The sequence below is a fragment of the Dermacentor andersoni genome, chromosome 4, assembly GCF_023375885.2.
Source record: "Dermacentor andersoni chromosome 4, qqDerAnde1_hic_scaffold, whole genome shotgun sequence".
NCBI classification, from domain to species: domain Eukaryota; kingdom Metazoa; phylum Arthropoda; class Arachnida; order Ixodida; family Ixodidae; genus Dermacentor; species Dermacentor andersoni.
This window is the reverse complement of record NC_092817.1, coordinates 77780191-77798191: the sequence shown is the minus strand read 5'-3', so window position 1 is coordinate 77798191 and position 18001 is coordinate 77780191. Positions and strand designations below refer to the sequence as shown.

Below are 18001 nucleotides of genomic sequence, written 5' to 3'. Positions count from 1 at the left end.
CGTTTACAAATTCCATGTAACCTTTAGCATGTTTCATGAAGTATGTTTTCATTAGCAGAAATCCTTCTCTCAAAGCAACAACATTCAGATAGATGAGATGGGGTAACACTAAGGGCTTCACATCCTAGAAAATGTAAAAATATTGATGATCGATATCGTCGTTTACGCATTCTGTGCTCAACACTTGCCCGAGTGACACGAAGGCAGCACATATGAACGAGCGAGTTACTACGACGCCTTGTGCAAAGCAACCTTACATTCATTTGGCATGCTGTCAGTTTCTGCTTTCTACAGAGCCCTGAACATGACATGCATGACAGTTGTTCATACAACAAAAAACAATAATGCGGAATAATTCAAAGACTTCCTTACAAGCTCGGCATGGACGGTGGCTTCTTCAATGTACTTGGCGACTCCTGTCACAAATGCATTTCGGTCTTCGAAATTCGTGTCGAAGTTGGCATGATACACTATGCTGCAGGGCAAAGCTTCGATGCAGGGCTGCTGATCCGGCAGCGGCAGCTCGTCCAACACATCCACGTTGGACAAGGCATCGGCGAGTGTCACCTCCGCTGCCATGGTTTTGCCCGTTCTGTCGGCGGCAGCAGTTTCGGTCGTCTGCTCGGCTGCCTCTTCACTGCAACCGATGCTAGGAGGCCCCACGTCCTGCGACATTTTTGCACAGCGCAAGCAAATGACTACTTTCAACGTACTTTTCAAACTCCTCTAAACACTTCAAGATGTCGCACTCGACGGTCGAATATCCCGAAGCGGGACATACATCGTCCTCCGTTTCACCAAAGACGCTTATGATAGCATCGCTATCGCAGTTGAGAAGGGCGGGGCTCGCGTTATCATTTTTATGTACACATCTTTCTGACGAGCCGGAAGAAGATATTAGTCAGCTTCCGAATCACGCCTGCGCGATCGCTACGGACGAACACGTACAGACGCGGTGAGGCAGTACGGAAAGCGCACGCAAGGCGCAGAGTGGACACAAAGTTTGTCTGTACGCCTTGTGGTACTCGTTACTGCACTTAAAAGACATAATTACACTTGAATACAGTTTATTAACTCACACAATACAAATGACATCGTATCGACAACGACACATGCTGCAGAAAACATTGGGAGCATTTGTTTCCGGAGTCTCTTTGAGTCTATGATGTCATTTCAAATTAAAAGAATACTTAGCGAAAGATCACGGAAGCGAAACATGTGTGGAAACTGAGACTAGCTCGCTCCGAATATGATTGAGAAACAGCTACAAACCTCTGCGAGAGAAAACTTCAGCCTTTAACTAGTAACTTTCGGCACTCCCCAACAGCCGTAAAGACGGCCATTTTGATGCTTTACTAGGGGCGCCATCTAACTTCGAAGCACCACCTGTGTTGTAAAAAAAGTCGAGCAACTATGTAAAAACGAAACAAGAACTTATACGTGCTTTACGTTGTCCGATCTCGGAAGCATGGTGCTCGAAAGCCATGTCAGCGCGCTTTAGTTCATTCTCGCTTCCACTGGAGCCACTTCCGCATTCTGCGTGCTGGCTAGTGCTATATTTTCATAGCAACGATAACTATTTCCTCAGAACACAGGTCGAAGAGATGTGAAAAGAAATAGGACTTGAAAAGCTCTGAAAGAAAGACAGCGGAATGGCGCGACTTTGAAGATTCCTATAATCTGTTTAATTTTCTTTCGGGCAGTTGCAGTAATAATTTCAGGAGCCTGTAGTGAAGCCCGGCCTCGGAAACACCACCGCTTCGGTGGCAGTTTAGGTGGCAGGGGTAACTGGCGCCATCCATCAGGAGGGCGGGAAAGCAACTCCGCTTCCCTTGCACAGACAGACGCGCGCCCTCGCGCGCCGATCCATGAGGCCGTGTTCTTTCGCCCCTCCTCTCAATTCCTCTCTCCTTGCCCTCCCTCGCAGCTTCCTCGCTTTCGACTGTCTCCGCGCGCGCCCGCGGGCCCGGCGGCAGCCTAGCCCGCTGCATGAAGTTTCATGTTTCGTTATCTGCTGTTATCGGGAAGCGTGCGCTGTTGTGCGTTTCGTGGTCAGTTTCGTGGTCCTCAATAGCTGTGTGCTTGTGCTCCACGATATTTCACCCGCTTCACGACTCGCACTGCGAGTACTTACATCGTGCACGGTGCACGAGTACCTCAATAACAAGCCCTGCAAGGTTCTTCCGGCTGCCTAAAGACAACAGGTGAGGGCGCAGATCCAAGGACATAAGACGAATGTACACGAACACAGCCCTGTGCATGTGTGTGCTCCATGAGTCTCCGGACGTCGTTGCGCCTTGATTGTGCTGCACTTCCCTCTTACCGGTCGAGAAAGTTGACAAATAGATGCTCCTCCTCATTGTCACCTGGTCTATGACTTGTTTTTCTGGGCCAAGTCTCATTCTGCAACTTCAGTAACTCGCCCAGCTTTCCATTCCGCCCTCAGTGCTTTTTCTGTGTGTCACCGTTCTGCAAACATACTAACAGTTGAAAAATTACTGTTCGTGTTTATGTATTATTTAAGTAATTGCCGATGGGAAAACCACGTGAACAACCTTCGTGTGGGCATGGTACGTTCTCTTCTTTTTTTTTTTTTCTGGAAAGCATGAGCATTGCAAATCTCCGATATGCAGATTTTGTCAGTTCGTGTTTATCACACAAAGGAGTGCCCAGTAGGTATGACTTAGTGCCTTAAGCGACGTAATTTTACTGCTAAGCATTGCATTCGTGGTGAAAGAAAAGTCGTGTTGCTTGGCTTGTTTCTTTGTTTTAAGAATAGGCCTTTCTGCGAATGTTTTCTATGTGCTGCTGCAAAAGCTGACTACATTCTGCTCCCCCTTGCCACCGTTACTCAAGTTGTAACCAAGTGTAGAATGATGTGATAATGTGTATTTCCATTTTTAGTACAATGTTATTTTTGTTCTGCCATGTCTATTTCTTTTTGGTCAGTAGTAATGAACATGTCGCGCATTTCATATACTTTTGTGCAGGTTTATAAGTAAGGTGCTTATTTTTTCTTGCTATGGCTGTCAATAAAACAATCTTAGTATTTTATTCCATTTTTTAGGTATTTTACGTGTCATTGTTTTTTCCATCACCAATGAATTTGCCCTTTCTTTAGTTGTCATGACTATGTCATACATGTCGTCCTATTCTGTGCAATACAGACTGGTCTGGTGTCCAGGACACGCAGGCCTGGAGGGGAATGAGAGGGCTGACGCTCTAGCTCGAGAGCTCACGAACCGAGCGGAGCAACCATCGCACTCCCATTCACAACCCGCCGCTTCACAGGGAAGCCATCGCGAGGAGGAGAATAACGATCTGGCACGTATGGCACCACGCGATATTCTTGCTCACCAGCGCGGCATGCGGCAAAAATACGGCGCCCCCCACACATCTTTGCAAGGGGAAGACGCAATAGATCTCCGCAGGATTCAAACGGGGTCTACCCAAATTTATTAAGATTGAGCAAAATTTTCCCAACGATGTACGGGCGTGCCTGTCCGTGGTGTAGCGACTCACCACCGTCTTTGTACCACATCTCATGGGGATGCCAAAATAGACCGCCGAATTTAAATGCCTACTTAGTTAGGTATAATCTAACCAACACACTGGAGCAATGGGAGGCACAACTCGCCAGCTCAGACCCGAAGGTGCAGAAGGCTCTTCTTGGTCACGTTCGGCTAGCGGCAGAAGCCAGTGGAGCCCTGGACTTGGAGCACCACCCATCAAGCTCCTAATCCCCTATCCCCATTTCCCCAGTTCAATAAAGTTATTCTCTCTCTCTCTCAGTGAGTATATCAGAAGCTCTCAGTGCGCATATCGGAAGCTCTTCTACACTTTGTTCTTTAGGGCATTATATAAAAATCGTTTATATGTGTGTACATGAAAAGGCCTTCGCGTTTTCTTTAGTTCTATTTTTTTATTTCACTGTCTGTGAACCTTTGTGTTGTTTAGTAGTCATGTACATGTCATGCATTTTTCACTTTTGTTAATTTTCTGAGCGTGTATCATACCAAGTTATGCGAAAATACTTGTTTTCGGAAACGGAAGTCTATCAAACGAGGCTAAAGATCTGTTGTGTTGGAAGTTTAATTTATATCTTCTGGCATATGCTGGCATACTCAAAGTATGGACAAGACTGCATCCGTGCTAACGCATAAAGAACCCAAGGCGCACCACGCGCCTGTTCACAATGCCTGGGGTAGCGTGCCCACGCGATAAAAAAGAAAATCCGTGCCGCGGACAGGCAAACGAAAGCAAAAGTGAAGGTGCGCGGTGCATGGGGAAGGGTGGATGGGAGCGGAGCGGTCGTCATAAGAAAAAAAAAAAGAGCGCTAGGGTGAGGAGGCGCCGCACGGCTGCTGTTCCTGCTGCCATGACAACGTAAACAATCGTGTGCGCCGACATTTTGAATAAGTATCGCCCTCCTGCTAGGGCCGTAACTTAATGGGACCTTGGCGCTAGCGTCGAAAGAGCGCCTGCTTAAAAACAGACAATGGCAGCCATGCGGAGATTCACCCCTGGAGTAAAACCACACACTTAGAAACGTTGCACGCATATGAAGCTTTCGAACACGTGCTTAAGAAATTTTTACCTAACGTTCTCTTATTTTCGCCTAATATGATCTCGGTGCCAGCTATAGTTCTCCCAGGTCAGCAGGTTAAATTTTTAACTGTTCGTTAAGCTCACTCATAACACTCCAGAGCTCTTGCACGTGCAACTTACCGTAATACGCCATGATCTACCCACACACATTTGCACGCTGCGTGCACATCGCCCATAACCTGCCTTCTATTTAAACAAAATATAAACAAGCTAGGTAATTCACCAAGGGTACCGCGGACGCCTCATATAGCGCGAAAGGAAGAAGAATCATTATTTTTTTTTGCAATTTTCCCAATTCCGCACATTCCACATAAACATGTTTCTAATTTTCCCGAAATTTGAACTCGGTGGGACGAGTTCTCTCGGGACATTGGGAGTGTGAGTGAGTGAAAAACTTTATCAGCTCTAGGTTCGCTGGTCTTCTGCGGTCTTCAGATGGCTTCGTCCATCTTCTAGCACAACGGTCGGTTGCAAACCGCATAGCGGCCGCATAACGGTCGTGTCACGCTTTCGAGCCCATGCTGAGGGAATTTCTTTACAAAGGCTCTTCACCCCCACACATTCAACTCGTGCCCATTGCAATTGACCATAATGTTCCTCCCATTATCACGAAATTGGATCTTGGTGGCAGTTACTTCTCCCTCAGGATAATGGGCTAAATTCAGCACCGTTGGTAAAACACGCCTAACACCCTGAAACGTTCGAATAAGTAAGCTAATTACTGCAAAAGCTGAAATGAACCTACACACTTTGTACTTTGGCTACATATTACTCATAACCTTCCCCTTATTTTCATCATGCAAATATAAAGAAAGTGACAGTGCCTTGCTTAGTTCACTGAGGACATTAGGAAAACGTACTACGTACGTGCCTCGTGGAATACATAAAACCAGGCAGAAAACGAGTATTCAGTAATTATTTGCTGCGATCATATTCCAGCCAGGAACGTTAAACTGTCTCCCCGCACACAACCCCTAAAATGGCCACCATTTACACATGTGCATTTGGTGTCACGCGTATACAATTACCCTAAGACCCTTGGAAACATGACGGATAACAGCCGACCCAAGAAGGCATTAAATAAAATTTTCTGGAGTGGCAGTCCCCACAGATGCCAGCAGAGGTGAAGCCAGGGCGCTTGCCTCTGCTTCACACCTGAAAGCCTGCCGTGATAACTGGAAACTCCATGGGTACAGTTCAACTGCTCTTGCTCTTTAAACGTAAATTATGGGCTATCTGTAAACTATAAGCTTGTTGTTTAGGCTAAAATATCGACTTTAGCTTAGTAGTAATATCATGATCTACCATGCAATTTGTCAAGACGTTCGAGTTTCATCCCAAAGTCAGTGACACAGAGAAACGCGTCTGCTCGGAAGCGCGAGGAAAACGCGGCCAGGCTTCACTTTAAGGATGTCATCTCCATTCCAGGCACGGATCCAAGCACTTGCCGAAGGTATTCTTTACAAAAGCTGTAGTTGGTGATAGTCCTCCCATTTTCCCCAAATTTGATCTCAGTGGCAGTAAGTGTTCCTCCAGGACAACGGCCTAAGTACTGCGCCATTGGTCAAACAAGGGTATAAGTTATAACGCTCCGGAGCGCGTGAATACGTAATTTACTGCAAAGACTGTAGTTATAACCCACACACTTTTTACTTCAACTCGTTTAGTTCGCCGATGACACCGGGGAAACCTATATTACACCATGGAAACCTAGACCGGCCGTGTCTCGGGAAACGTATATAGCTGTTATAACTTCTGCATAACGCTTTCGGGAACTTGCTTAAGAAATTTTGTGAAAAGGCTTTATTAATTGACTCTCTTGAACCTTTGCCGTTGTATCATGCATAAGATTCCCCCTATTTCCCAAAAATATCCAATTCGTGGCACATTGAGTTCATTCAGGATGATTGGGTAAACTTCCTGCGTGGTTCGTAAAGTGCGCTTGTAAAGCTCTGGAACGCTTGTTAAAATAATTTTCTAGAAACACTAATTAAACAACACACCTCAACCTTTCAGTACACATCGCCATGGTACCCATTCTCTCAACCGCCTTTGACTCTCTCAAGACAGCGGGAAAACTTTGTAGTCGTTTCATTGAACTACAGAAACCAAAGGTTTGGCAATTTTCATTTAGCCTTTCATTAAGCTACACACTTAAAACTTTTTCTGCACATCTCCCCTAGCAGGCCCCACATTCCCTATAAATATAAACTGCGTTAATTATATACTTATTTCAGGACACCGTGAATTATTTCATGAAGTCCGCTTGACTAATTTTGACATCGTACAGGTGGCTTTCTTCTGTTATTACGCTGATCTTGCAGGCACTACAGGTGATCAGTCCTTCGGGCGACAGGTGACGTCTTCTTTCGGTTATCCCTATGCCTTTTCGATTAAAACTCGAAGCAATGGAGTAACATGAGCGGCTAGCTGTATATGCATCTGACGCTTTTATACTATCCAGTCGTCGAAGCAGAGGGTGACGAAGGTGCAACAAACTCGAGCAGGTGGCTTCTGTACTGACTAATGTCAACTTGTATCGGCAGTTGTGCGTGCGCGGCGTCTGTCTCCTTTGTTGCCGTTTAATTTTTTCTACGTTCTCCTTCGGTACCCCTCATCTCCGTACCCCATTTTCTTTATGAAATCAACTAAGATCAACTTTATGAAATCAACTTCCCATCCTGCACCGTGCATTGTAGGCTGGCAAATTCTGTTTTGGCCAACTTCCCAGCATTTCCTGAAGTGAACCGCCCCCCCAACCCCGGTTTTTATTCCCACTCTCCCCCCCCCCCCCCGCTCTATTTCTTACTCGCAAATTATTATGTTATCGAAAAAAAAAAGGCGTAAGAATATACAGCCCTGAAAGACACCACCACCAGTCGAAGCCACCCAACCACGGTGACTGTATTTTCTTTCAATTTCTTCTACAGCGCAAACACGAGAGGAAAACAAATGTCATCCGAAATTACAAAAAAAAAAAGTGTATATACGTTGCAGTAATTAAACTTTGATTTTGGAGAGTTGGTTCATGGCTATTCAAAAGACGCAGCGCGACTGGGACGGCGACAAAGAAACACAAACCTCATCACAAGCGCTGACCAACAGCTGGTTTTATTTGCACCGAAACCGGCCTATTTATGCGCAAAAGGCTTGCCATATCAACAAAGATATGGCAAAGCAATGAAGGGAGCTAGTTGGCGGACGTTCATGATTATAATGCGCTTAGTGTTACACTAACGAAAATGAAGGACAGGACGCGGACATACGTAGCTCAATGTCGCGTTTCGCGCTACGTATGTCCGCATCCTGTCCTTCACTTTCGTTAGTGTAACACTAAGCGCAATATAATAATGAAAGATATAGTCACACACGATCAACCAAAAACAATATGCCGCAAACATTTAAGAAGACATTGCTAAATCCATAGAAACAGTAAGAACAACACATGCTCATCGAACATAGTTTACTATCGCCATGTATCTCAATGTTTAGCGCTAAGGCGAAGTCATTATGCAGAAAAAATGATAATGAAAACAAGGAACATGCGCACAGAAGAAGGTATCCACACACTTAATTGGCTTGAGCAGGCTTCTGTGACGAAAAAAAAAACACCTTTAAAAAGGGGGTGAAACATTTAACACCTAAAGAAAAATTTGGAGAACGCTTATGCTTTGCTTTTAAGAGTGGAACGCGATAGCATTCAAAGATCCCTGACTACTTCTCACGCTTCCCGGCAACTGCAGCATTAAAATTAAATTAAATTATGGGGTTTTACGTGCCAAAACCACTTTCTGATTATGAGGCACGCCGTAGTGGAGGACTCCGGAAATTTCGACCACCTGGGGTTCTTTAACGTGCACCTAAATCTAAGTAAACGGGTGTTTACGCATTTCGCCCCCATTGAAATGCGGCCGCCGTGGCTGGGATTCGATTCCGCGACCTCGTGCTCAGCAGCCCAACACCATAGCCACTGAGCAACCACAGCATATGTAACTATAATGCTTACCGGGAAACGCTCGCGGCGAACGCTATGCACGAAGGCGGGCTTTCTAGTCAAAACGCGGCCTCTTGCATGCGTAGAGTTTCATACAATAATTATGGTATGAAACACCTATGCTTGCATAGCCCGCGATGCGGCGGAGGCGAGCGCCATCTGGAGGTATTTCAATGAAGCGGGCGCGCCGCTCCGTGGACCATAGAGTTTCCTACAAAATTCTTGTAGGAAACTCTATGCCGTGGACAACGCGCCGGCGTGCGCAAATGGCGGACGCCGTCTCCGGTCTGTGCATTCTAGAAACGCTGGAAAAGGGGTTTGTTTGAGTTTTCGCGTAGCAGAATTATGTTTTCTCGTATATTAAAATTGCAATCCGAGAGCTATCATGTCTATAAGTTGCGTGTAAGTCGTAGTTTATGATTTTGTCACGTATTTTAGCTTGAGAAATTCAATTAGTTCAGTGAATTTCTTGCGTTACATGAACGGCCTGGGTATGTGTGGTTAGAAAATCGTTTAGCCGGACTGGTGTCGGACGCCGGACGGTAGACGCCGGCGCGGTACGCCGGATTTTCTGCTACACGGGTTTCTTTTAAGCGTTAAAACCTTCAAGAAACTCGATCTCAGCGTCGTTCAAAAATATGGATGGCTTGCTGACGTAGTTGTCAGCCTGTTACCATGTATTCGTTTCAACGATCGTTGCCTTCACCTCATGGGATTTTCACTCCTTCGGGAAAAGGTGTCAAAACGACTCCAATGCGTCCATATAAGCAGTGTAACGAGAGGGATAGAGAGAGGAAAGAACGTGGCGTGAGACTCTTTCTCCGAACATTTCTTTCTCAGCGTTCACCGCACGGGAGCACCTTTGTAGTGGATGAGCTATATGACCAATACAAGACCTCGTTCATTTCTAGATCGGGTCGTCGGCTGTCGACGACTTCGCGGGGCCGTCGAAGTCGAGAGCAAAAAAACTTGGCCACGCGTGGCAGCGGAGTGCTGTGCGCACGGGCGTTCACTGTGTATAAAGACACGCGCACCGCTTCGCTTCCACTTGGATGGATGGTTGGATAGGTGGCTCGAAGAAAGAAGCCACGCGCCAGCGCACTCGGGAGCGAATCTCATTGGAAAAATTGAAAGAAGCCTATGCCCGTTTTCTCCTGAGCGGGCGTCTCAACCTGCAGCATTCAAATTCCCTTTCTTACCTTTTTTTTTTGTCTATACGGCGTCCGTCGTCTCACTCTCCTCTTCAAAAGCTGGGGCGTTCCCCATCGGACACGCTCGGTTGGAGGATTCCTTTTCGCATGGCCGATTTGCCGCGCGTCTTCTTCGCGCGGCGGGCATCACGATTTCACGCGGCGAACGCGAATTTAGGCGACCGCGCAATCGAAAGAAGTGGTGCTCTTCTTTATTTATCGTCGTTTTTTTTTTTTTTTCGTTGCGAGATTCCACGAGTGTCCAAGTACGCGCGCAATCGAAATAGCTTTATAGTCAGCATATCTTGTTCTTTTCGTCCGTTATTTCTTTCGCAATTGCAGAGAAGATAAAAAAAAAACTGCTTGAAGGGAGGCGATGGTATAAAGCGCCGAGATATAATTGCGCTAGCGTACATTTGGCGCGGACCTGAACGTGCCGCAACGATCAAGACAACCGTGACGAACATTTCATGAAGGCAGCCTGAGTATATAACAAGTCATTACGCACTCTCCACGACTTGTGTGTCTGTGTGTGTGTATATATATATATATATATATATATATATATATATATATATATATATATATATATATATAGAGAGAGAGAGAGAGAGAGAGAGAGAGAGAGAGAGAGAGAGAGATGGTGATCTCTCCAGCTTGTGTAAACTGCCGAAGCAGCCGCCTTTCGCGCAGACAATGGTCTCGGTACGAGGAAGCAAGAAACGGTGATCTGATCTCACGAACGCGGCGCTTCGGACCGCAGCGGGACGGAACGGCAAGCTGATAAGAGAGCAGCAGCAGCAGCAGCAATAGTATAGAAAAGAATACGACGAACGTGGTGGGTGGTTGATATATCTGAGACGTCGCTTGAGGTACGCTTACGCGATCGAATAAAGGCTATGGGGCTGCTAATTGCTCGCCCGCGTTGTGCGCAAGACACTGCGAGGAAAGATGAAGCGCGGTAATCGAATGGCGGCGCCCTGGTTTTTTTTAATCATATAATGGACAGCGCGCGCACGTATGATCTTTGAAGCAGCGGGCATGTTCATACGCGATGTTTCGAATGTGTACTGCTTTTAGCATAATACTTTAGGTGTATGACGGCCCGAATGATTATACAAGCGTGCGTATAATGCTTGGGACATTATATGCGCGTCCTTTGGGTGTGTACAGCTTAAAATTAAGAAAAATTATATATACATATAGAGAGAACGTGAATTCAGCTCTTCGGGCAGACACTGGTGTGTTATGCAACTTCTATAATTTCAGATCATGGATGAAGATGGACTGGATTCCTTTTTTTACTAGACATTTGTTTAAAAAGGTGTTGGTATATATATATATATATATATATATATATATATATATATATATATATATATATATATATATATATATATATATATATACACGCAGGAAAGAGACGACGAACATTGAGGAAGACTTAGGGTGCTATAACGTAAAACTATTCCAAACTTTTCTATTCCAATTCTGCAATCAGCCCTCCGCAATCGGGCAAAAGCTTTTTTTGGATTGGACCGCCCCCAGTTCACCTGCCTGTCACGCGACGCCACAAAAACCGCGATAGCGCCACATCTGATATGACATGTACACACTGATTATGCATGATTGGACTGAACAATAGAAAAATAGTTATTTCTAATTCGATGCCTTTTCGCCATTAGCCCTCGGCTATTGGTCAAAAGTTTTCGGGCTGCTTCCACTTCACCCGCCTATCACGCGACGTCACCAAGTGACGTGTACGCGTTAAAGATGCATTAATATGCCGAACAAAACTGAATTTTTTTCTGAATAGCCGCAGGCTGCCCCGTTCCGAAAGGAATAAAAGATGGCTGCCGCCTATCGCTCAGGCACTGGCTACTCGCACCTGCGAGAGAGCCTGGGTTTATTTTGGCATAATAAAACTTTTTGCGTGGCCGTGTAACATTTTCGAGCCCTTTCGGCACATCTACGACTTCGTTCTGCCAACTCTTCTTTGCTGAGGATCCGTTTTAGCCCCATTCTTAACCCTTTAATGACGAGACATATAAATACCGAGAACATTTTTTATTCTTCTATCTAAATATGCAAAACACATCAAGAATAAGCATAATCAACAAAAAGAAAAAATATTTAGCAGAAATTTTTCAGCAATAGAGGGAAAACCCCAGGCAGGAAACTGGAAGTGGGCTTCACCCCTAGCCACCTAAGGCTTCATTTTCAATTTGTATAGACAGCTCTCATCATATGTGAACCATAGGTGCACATTTCATTTGCTTTACATGACATGTGTGACACCGCTGCAGCTGCATATATTGCATCGGCCTCTCTCCTCTGAAGTTGCTTGCACAAGACAGTAAGTCGCGTGCCAAACTTCTTCTTCCTCGTCTAGTGTTCCTGCTCTAAACCAACAAATGACGCTTGCTGCCTGTCATTCATTGTTGGCCGAAGACATTTAGCTAGAAACTTCGTACTCAATACTTCAACTCGGCAAGAAAAAATATATTTTTTGGTATTTGGCCTACCGGTGCCTACGTGGGCGGAGCCACCGACTTAGCCTGGGGTCTTGTTCCCTCGGACCCTAGTTTCTCTGGACTAAAATAAAGTTCTTGCCATGCCATGCCATGTTGCCTGCAAGCAACACTCGTCAATAAAGGGTTAAGCTTCCATTGCATGCCGCCGCGATTTTCGACCAGCCACCGCAAGCTTAGTAAGGGAAAGCGGACCAATCGCAGACGCCGGCACCACCCTCTTCATCCGGTTATCGATATTCAGTGTAGTGGCTCAGCCACATCGAATCCCTCTCCACCTGAGCGTGCTCCTCGCCTCTTGTGAGCCAATTAGATAAGACAAGCCGCTCAGTGTAAGCGATGTTATTCGTTTTTCATGCAAACAAAAGTGACCTTCTATGAACGTGGGGAGCATTTTATTGGTCTTTTCAGACAACCCTGCCGGTGACAGCCCGATGCTTGCGTCGGTGCTTACGCAAATTTGACGTCAGGAGATCGGAATAAAAACATATTGGAATAGTTTTACGTTATACGGCCCTTATTTACTGAACGTTTTCGGCTGGTGGACCAGCCTTCGTCAGAGTACAATCCTGGTCCACCAGCCGAAAACGTTCAGTAAATAGCTCTTCCTAAAAGTTCGGCGTCTCTTTCCTGCGTATGTTACGTCGGGTGCTGCGAGCTCAACATTGAAGAAACCCCATATATATATATATATATATATATATATATATATATATATATATATGCCGTCGCTTGGAAACATTCAGGCTATTAGTTGCATTCTGCCTAGTTAAATAATTCGTCTTAATTAATTATTTAACTTCTCAATCATTATAATTATATGACAAATGTAAACGAGAAAATTGTAGAGTAACACGAGAAACTCCCATTACAGCTTTGTGTCGCGCAGTACGTGTTACATAAACGTGTTTTTCATGAGCACGGAAGTATCCTGCGAATACACGCAAAGTGCCTCGAACGGAAATTTTGCGTACATTCGCGGGCTTTTGGATTTACGAAGTTCGCGCTTGTCCTGTCCATGTCTCCTGATATAATATGGTGTGTGCTTGTATACTTGCGGAGTTCAGCTTGTTACGGAAGTGCAGCGACTACAGCCCATAACGGTAGCCCTTGGCGGAGGCACATTTACTCGCACGCGAGAGCACTTATAACGCTAAACAGCCATAACACAGATATGGACGGCGCGCATATATTATGTACCACGGCACTCCGTATAATGTCAACGCGTTGCCTACAGACGCCGCTGAAAAATCAGGCGACCTGATCGGCGGTATAATTAGCTCGGCGGCTCCACTGTGCCAGCACAAACCTAATTAGGCATAAAAAATAAAAATATATAACGAAGAAAAGGTGTCCTTATATATACGGCCGCGGGCCGTGCTTTCTGCAGGAAACCGGAAGCAAGAGAACACGTGATCATAGGCCATTTGGACGCGGCCTTGTATTCTGTACGCAGGAGTTCTGGAGTTCTTTCAGAGCGGGCATATGTTCCGAAGAGACGCACGTCGCATGCGTGTGGCATACTTATTTCCTGCCTATACTGATATTAAAATACGAATATTTTGTGAGGAATATCAATTTGCTGAATCATTTCGTCACAGGCCGTTGTGGTCTAGTGGCTATGACATTCCGATGCTGAGCGCGAGGTCTCGGGCTCGATTCCCAACCACCGTGACAACGTTCTGCTGGGAGAGGATTGCAAAAACGCTCGTATATACTTAAATTTGGCTGCGCGTTAAAGAAGTATACAGGTGATCAAAATTAATCCGGAGCCTTTCATTGTTTATACAGCGTCCCTCATGATCCCCAGTGAAGTGTCGGGAACGGTTAAACGACGTAGTTCGATTAACTTTTAATCATGTTTCGTTTCTCTTTACAGCGCGCTCGCAAATCATTTGGATGGCGACCAAGTAATCACCGCTGTAGGAAACTCGGGATCGTGTCGTTCTTCAGCTTGGAAACATCCACAATCGCAACGTATATGTGCACCTGTACAGTCATCTGATTATATAGGTTCGATCAACGTCACGGAGCCGAAGAAAGATTGTCGAAAAAACTAAGCGAAAGAAAGAAACGATAGCGAGGCATCAATCTTACTTAGGCTATAATAGCAGAGTTCGGCGGGTTAGGAGAGACGAGGACGGACAGCATAAAGGCGCACTGCAGGAAAGTGACTATACATACGTTCAGCTTTTGTGTACATTACGGCTATGTAGGCCAATGCCACGGCGCGCTGCCTTGCGCTTTTCTCTCTTTCGTACGGTATGAATTCGTTTAATGCTCATGTACTGTCCTCAAGACGCGCGCAGCGCACAGTAACATATAAAATATATTTGTGCACCAACTTTCCTCTTCACACACCATAGCCTTCTCCCCTTTGCCTCTTACCAGTCATTATATACGCGCACAACTTTCTTTCTTTCTTTCTTTCTTTCTTTCTTTCTTTCTTTCTTTCTTTCAAGACAGCTTGTCTGACGACGCGAATTTTAGGGCATAACCTGAACAGGAACCTCGACACAAGGAACCCTCAAGCTATATAACGCTTTCAAATTTTGCGCCGAGACTTTTGTTCTTTCTCTGCGTATACTTTTGCTCTTAATGGAGTCAACGCCGACGGTTCATTGCGGCTCCGCATAACGAAAAAAAAAAAAAAAAAAAGAAAGCCAAGCTGTGCTTTAAGGCGTTCGTTCTACCCCCGGCGAGGCTTGCAGGCATATAGAAAGGCATGCATCTAGGATTGCGCCTTCATGCGGGCTAGCCGACAATTCTGTTACACTATACCTCGCTTTCGAAAGCGCGCGGTGCCATATATTAGCCCGCTTGACCCCCTGGAACAACGCACGAGCGACCGCGAAGCGCACACATCAGGAAAGCGAGGCGGCGGCGATTTGGATGCAAACTGCCGACGAAGACGCTGGAAAGAGAAGAAAAAAAAAGTAAAGTGTGGAGTGAAACTGAGGTGGAAACAGCGGCAGAAGTAAATGTGCCCGCGTGGGCACGTTTGAAGAAGCAAGAACTGGCATGGAGAGAGAGAGAGTCTGGGTTAATGACGCGACTGCGACTCCCTTCTCGGCCTCGGGAGTGAATGCCCAGATACGTCTGCTTCGCGTACATTACGTGCTTGCCAGGAGTGGACGGTGGACCCACGCGGCGACCACTCTCCTCTAAGCTCCCGACTTGGTGAGGTGAATAACGCTGTCACTGTCGCAATGTCTTCCCTATACCATATACGTTCACCATCATGCCAACGAAAGAAAGAAAGAAAAAAAGAAAGAAGTACGTGATGCCTTCGAGTCGCGCCTTCGGGGAGACTTCGCGAGCCGCATCGTGCGCAGTTGCGTAAACGCCTTTTCCTTAAGCGCGTCTTTGCAACACGTATTCGGAGCGGGCAGCGAGCAGATTGGGCCGAGGATTGCGTGTCACATCCCTCAAGCTCGCGGAAAACCGCCGAGACCGCGCGACAGTTATGGAAGCGCTAAACGGCGAATGGGTTATAGGTCTTCGACCTCTGCGCGTACATTCATGCGCTCTGCGGGGAGAGTTCTGTCTGCTCGACGAGGCGATGGCCTCTCTTTTTGCAACCTTGCGCTGCAGTAGCACGGAAACGCGGGCTTTAGTAAAATGTAGCTTTTGCGGCGGTGTATATGTACACAGCGTCTTCAAAGAGTACAGTATCGGACACTTTAGTGGGTGCTGTACGGAATGAGCTAGTCACGTGGGGGGCTTGGCTTCGTGTAGATGCTCCCATTTGTGAATGCGAAAGTAGCGCACTGCTTGAAATTGTCAAATTCGATTGTGAATATATCGGAACCCAAGCGCTCTAGGAGAATCAGATATAATGAACTTGGCTTCGAATACGATTGTCTTCAAGTTTCTATGACATAAACATATACCGTAGTTGCAACTTTTCAAAATATAATTAAACATATTTTTATTAATATATTTGCTCACTCTTCTTTTTCGCGAGACATGCGTCTACCTAGAGATTGAGAGAGAGAGAGAAGGGAAGACGGAAAGGCAGGGAGGTTAACCAGACTGAGTCCAGTTTGCTACCCTACACGTGGGGAGGGGAATGGGGAGTGAAAGAGGGTGAGAGAGAACTTAGGTGTAGGATGTCTATAGTCGGGCACTCAAGTCTGTTGCCCTCAGGTAGCGAAAAAGCGCTCGAACTGCTTTCTGGGCCAATGAACTGTGAGGCTACCTAAGAGCATAAACCGCCTGCAAAGCACATTTACGTATAGCTAGCATAGCGTTTTTATTGGCTGCTCATATTTTAGCTTTGGAGGGACTGTATATATTCAGGGCTGAAAAATAAAAATAAAGGGGAGGGGGAGGGGTTTAGCATTAGAGATGGGAAGAAAGTGAATCGTTACGCATTACAAAATTCCATGTGAAAAGAACAACGACCAGAACAGGCATGTTCGCAAAATTAAAAACAAGAAACGCGTTGCAGGTCTAGTATGAATATAGAGTGCCTGCACGAGAGAGTGAATGGGAAGGAAAGGAAGCGAGGTCAAACAGGCGCACGTCCGGTTTGCTACATTGCGCACGGAAAAGGGGGTTCGGGGATGAAAAAAAAAAAAAAAAAGACGAGAGCGGAAACACTGAAGGTGTCAACTGACTCGGGGGTGCACGTTAGATCACCTGGATTCGAGCCCATTCACTGTGAGAACAGTTCTTGGACCGCAGCCACCTTCACAAGCCCAGAAAGTGATACATGCATTACTGTAGTTCCTGAAGTCGACGTACCTCAATGAGCGACTGAATACTTTCGGTGTCCTGCGAGACACATGTGAATGGCCTGGAAGGGAAGATACACAGCTCCTTCAATAAAATCAATAATGCTGCAGAGGGTCCGCGTGCGATGACATTCATAGGTGGTAATGTCAAATCTAAGCCGTTGTATATGTCAACAACTCATATAAGGTGCCCTCAAACAAACAAACAAACAAACAAACAAACAAACAAACAAACAAACAAACAAACAAACAAACAAACAAACAAACAAACACGAAAATTCCATTTTCTAGGATACCATCAGTCGTAAATCAGTTTCTTTCCTAAGCCTTCGCACATATATAGGGTGTTTCCGAATATTTAGGTGTCAGTGAGGGCAGCAACGGAAGATGGTTCCATTTAGTGCGGATTCCTCATATTTTACCTAATGTTAGCATCCTTTAACCGTTGAACAATTTATAGTTTGTGAAGAAGACGGCGACAATACAGTTGCCAACATATAAAATTGCATCTAAATGCATAAATAAATCAACCCAAGGGAGCCCCAACTGTGTCATCTCTTTGACTTAAAAATTGTAACAGTGCAACCACATGCAACCACAAAGTAACAAGGACGAGACAAGCGCTGTTGACTGATACCTTATATAAGGGGAAAGGCAAACGTGAAGGGGGAAGGGAGTGATACAATCGGGGAAAAAAATGACATCGCGAATCGATGAACGAACGTGCCGGCAGTCGCAAGCACGGCATAACACAGACAAAAACCTCACGCGCAAAAAAAAAAAAAAAAATAGAATAGACACACACACACACACACACACACACAAATGAACACTCCTAAAGCATGCTCACCACGCGAAGCACGCAAAAGCGGAAATGAGGTGAAAGAATGGTGAAACCAAAGATTTACAATATAGACTGCCTGCGAATTATGACTTGCA

At 45.7% G+C, this 18001-nt stretch overlaps 1 protein-coding gene across 2 annotated transcripts in view; it reads right to left on the bottom strand.

Annotated features, from left to right (window-relative positions):
- Positions 1 to 1377, bottom strand: part of Cyfip (Cytoplasmic FMR1-interacting protein Sra-1) — a 61613-nt gene extending 60236 nt beyond the window's left edge. Inside the window, exons 1-2 of one of the 2 annotated variants that reach the window (XM_072287873.1) lie at positions 1273 to 1377; positions 373 to 666 (exon numbers count right to left, since the gene is read on the bottom strand). In XM_072287873.1, coding sequence (XP_072143974.1) covers positions 373 to 579 — 207 coding nt within the window. In that variant the 5' untranslated portion in view covers positions 580 to 666; positions 1273 to 1377. Of the gene's footprint in view, positions 1 to 372; positions 845 to 1272 lie in introns of those variants that run through there. The other variant, XM_072287872.1, reaches the window with a different exon arrangement.
- Positions 1378 to 18001: the final 16624 nt, after the last annotated feature.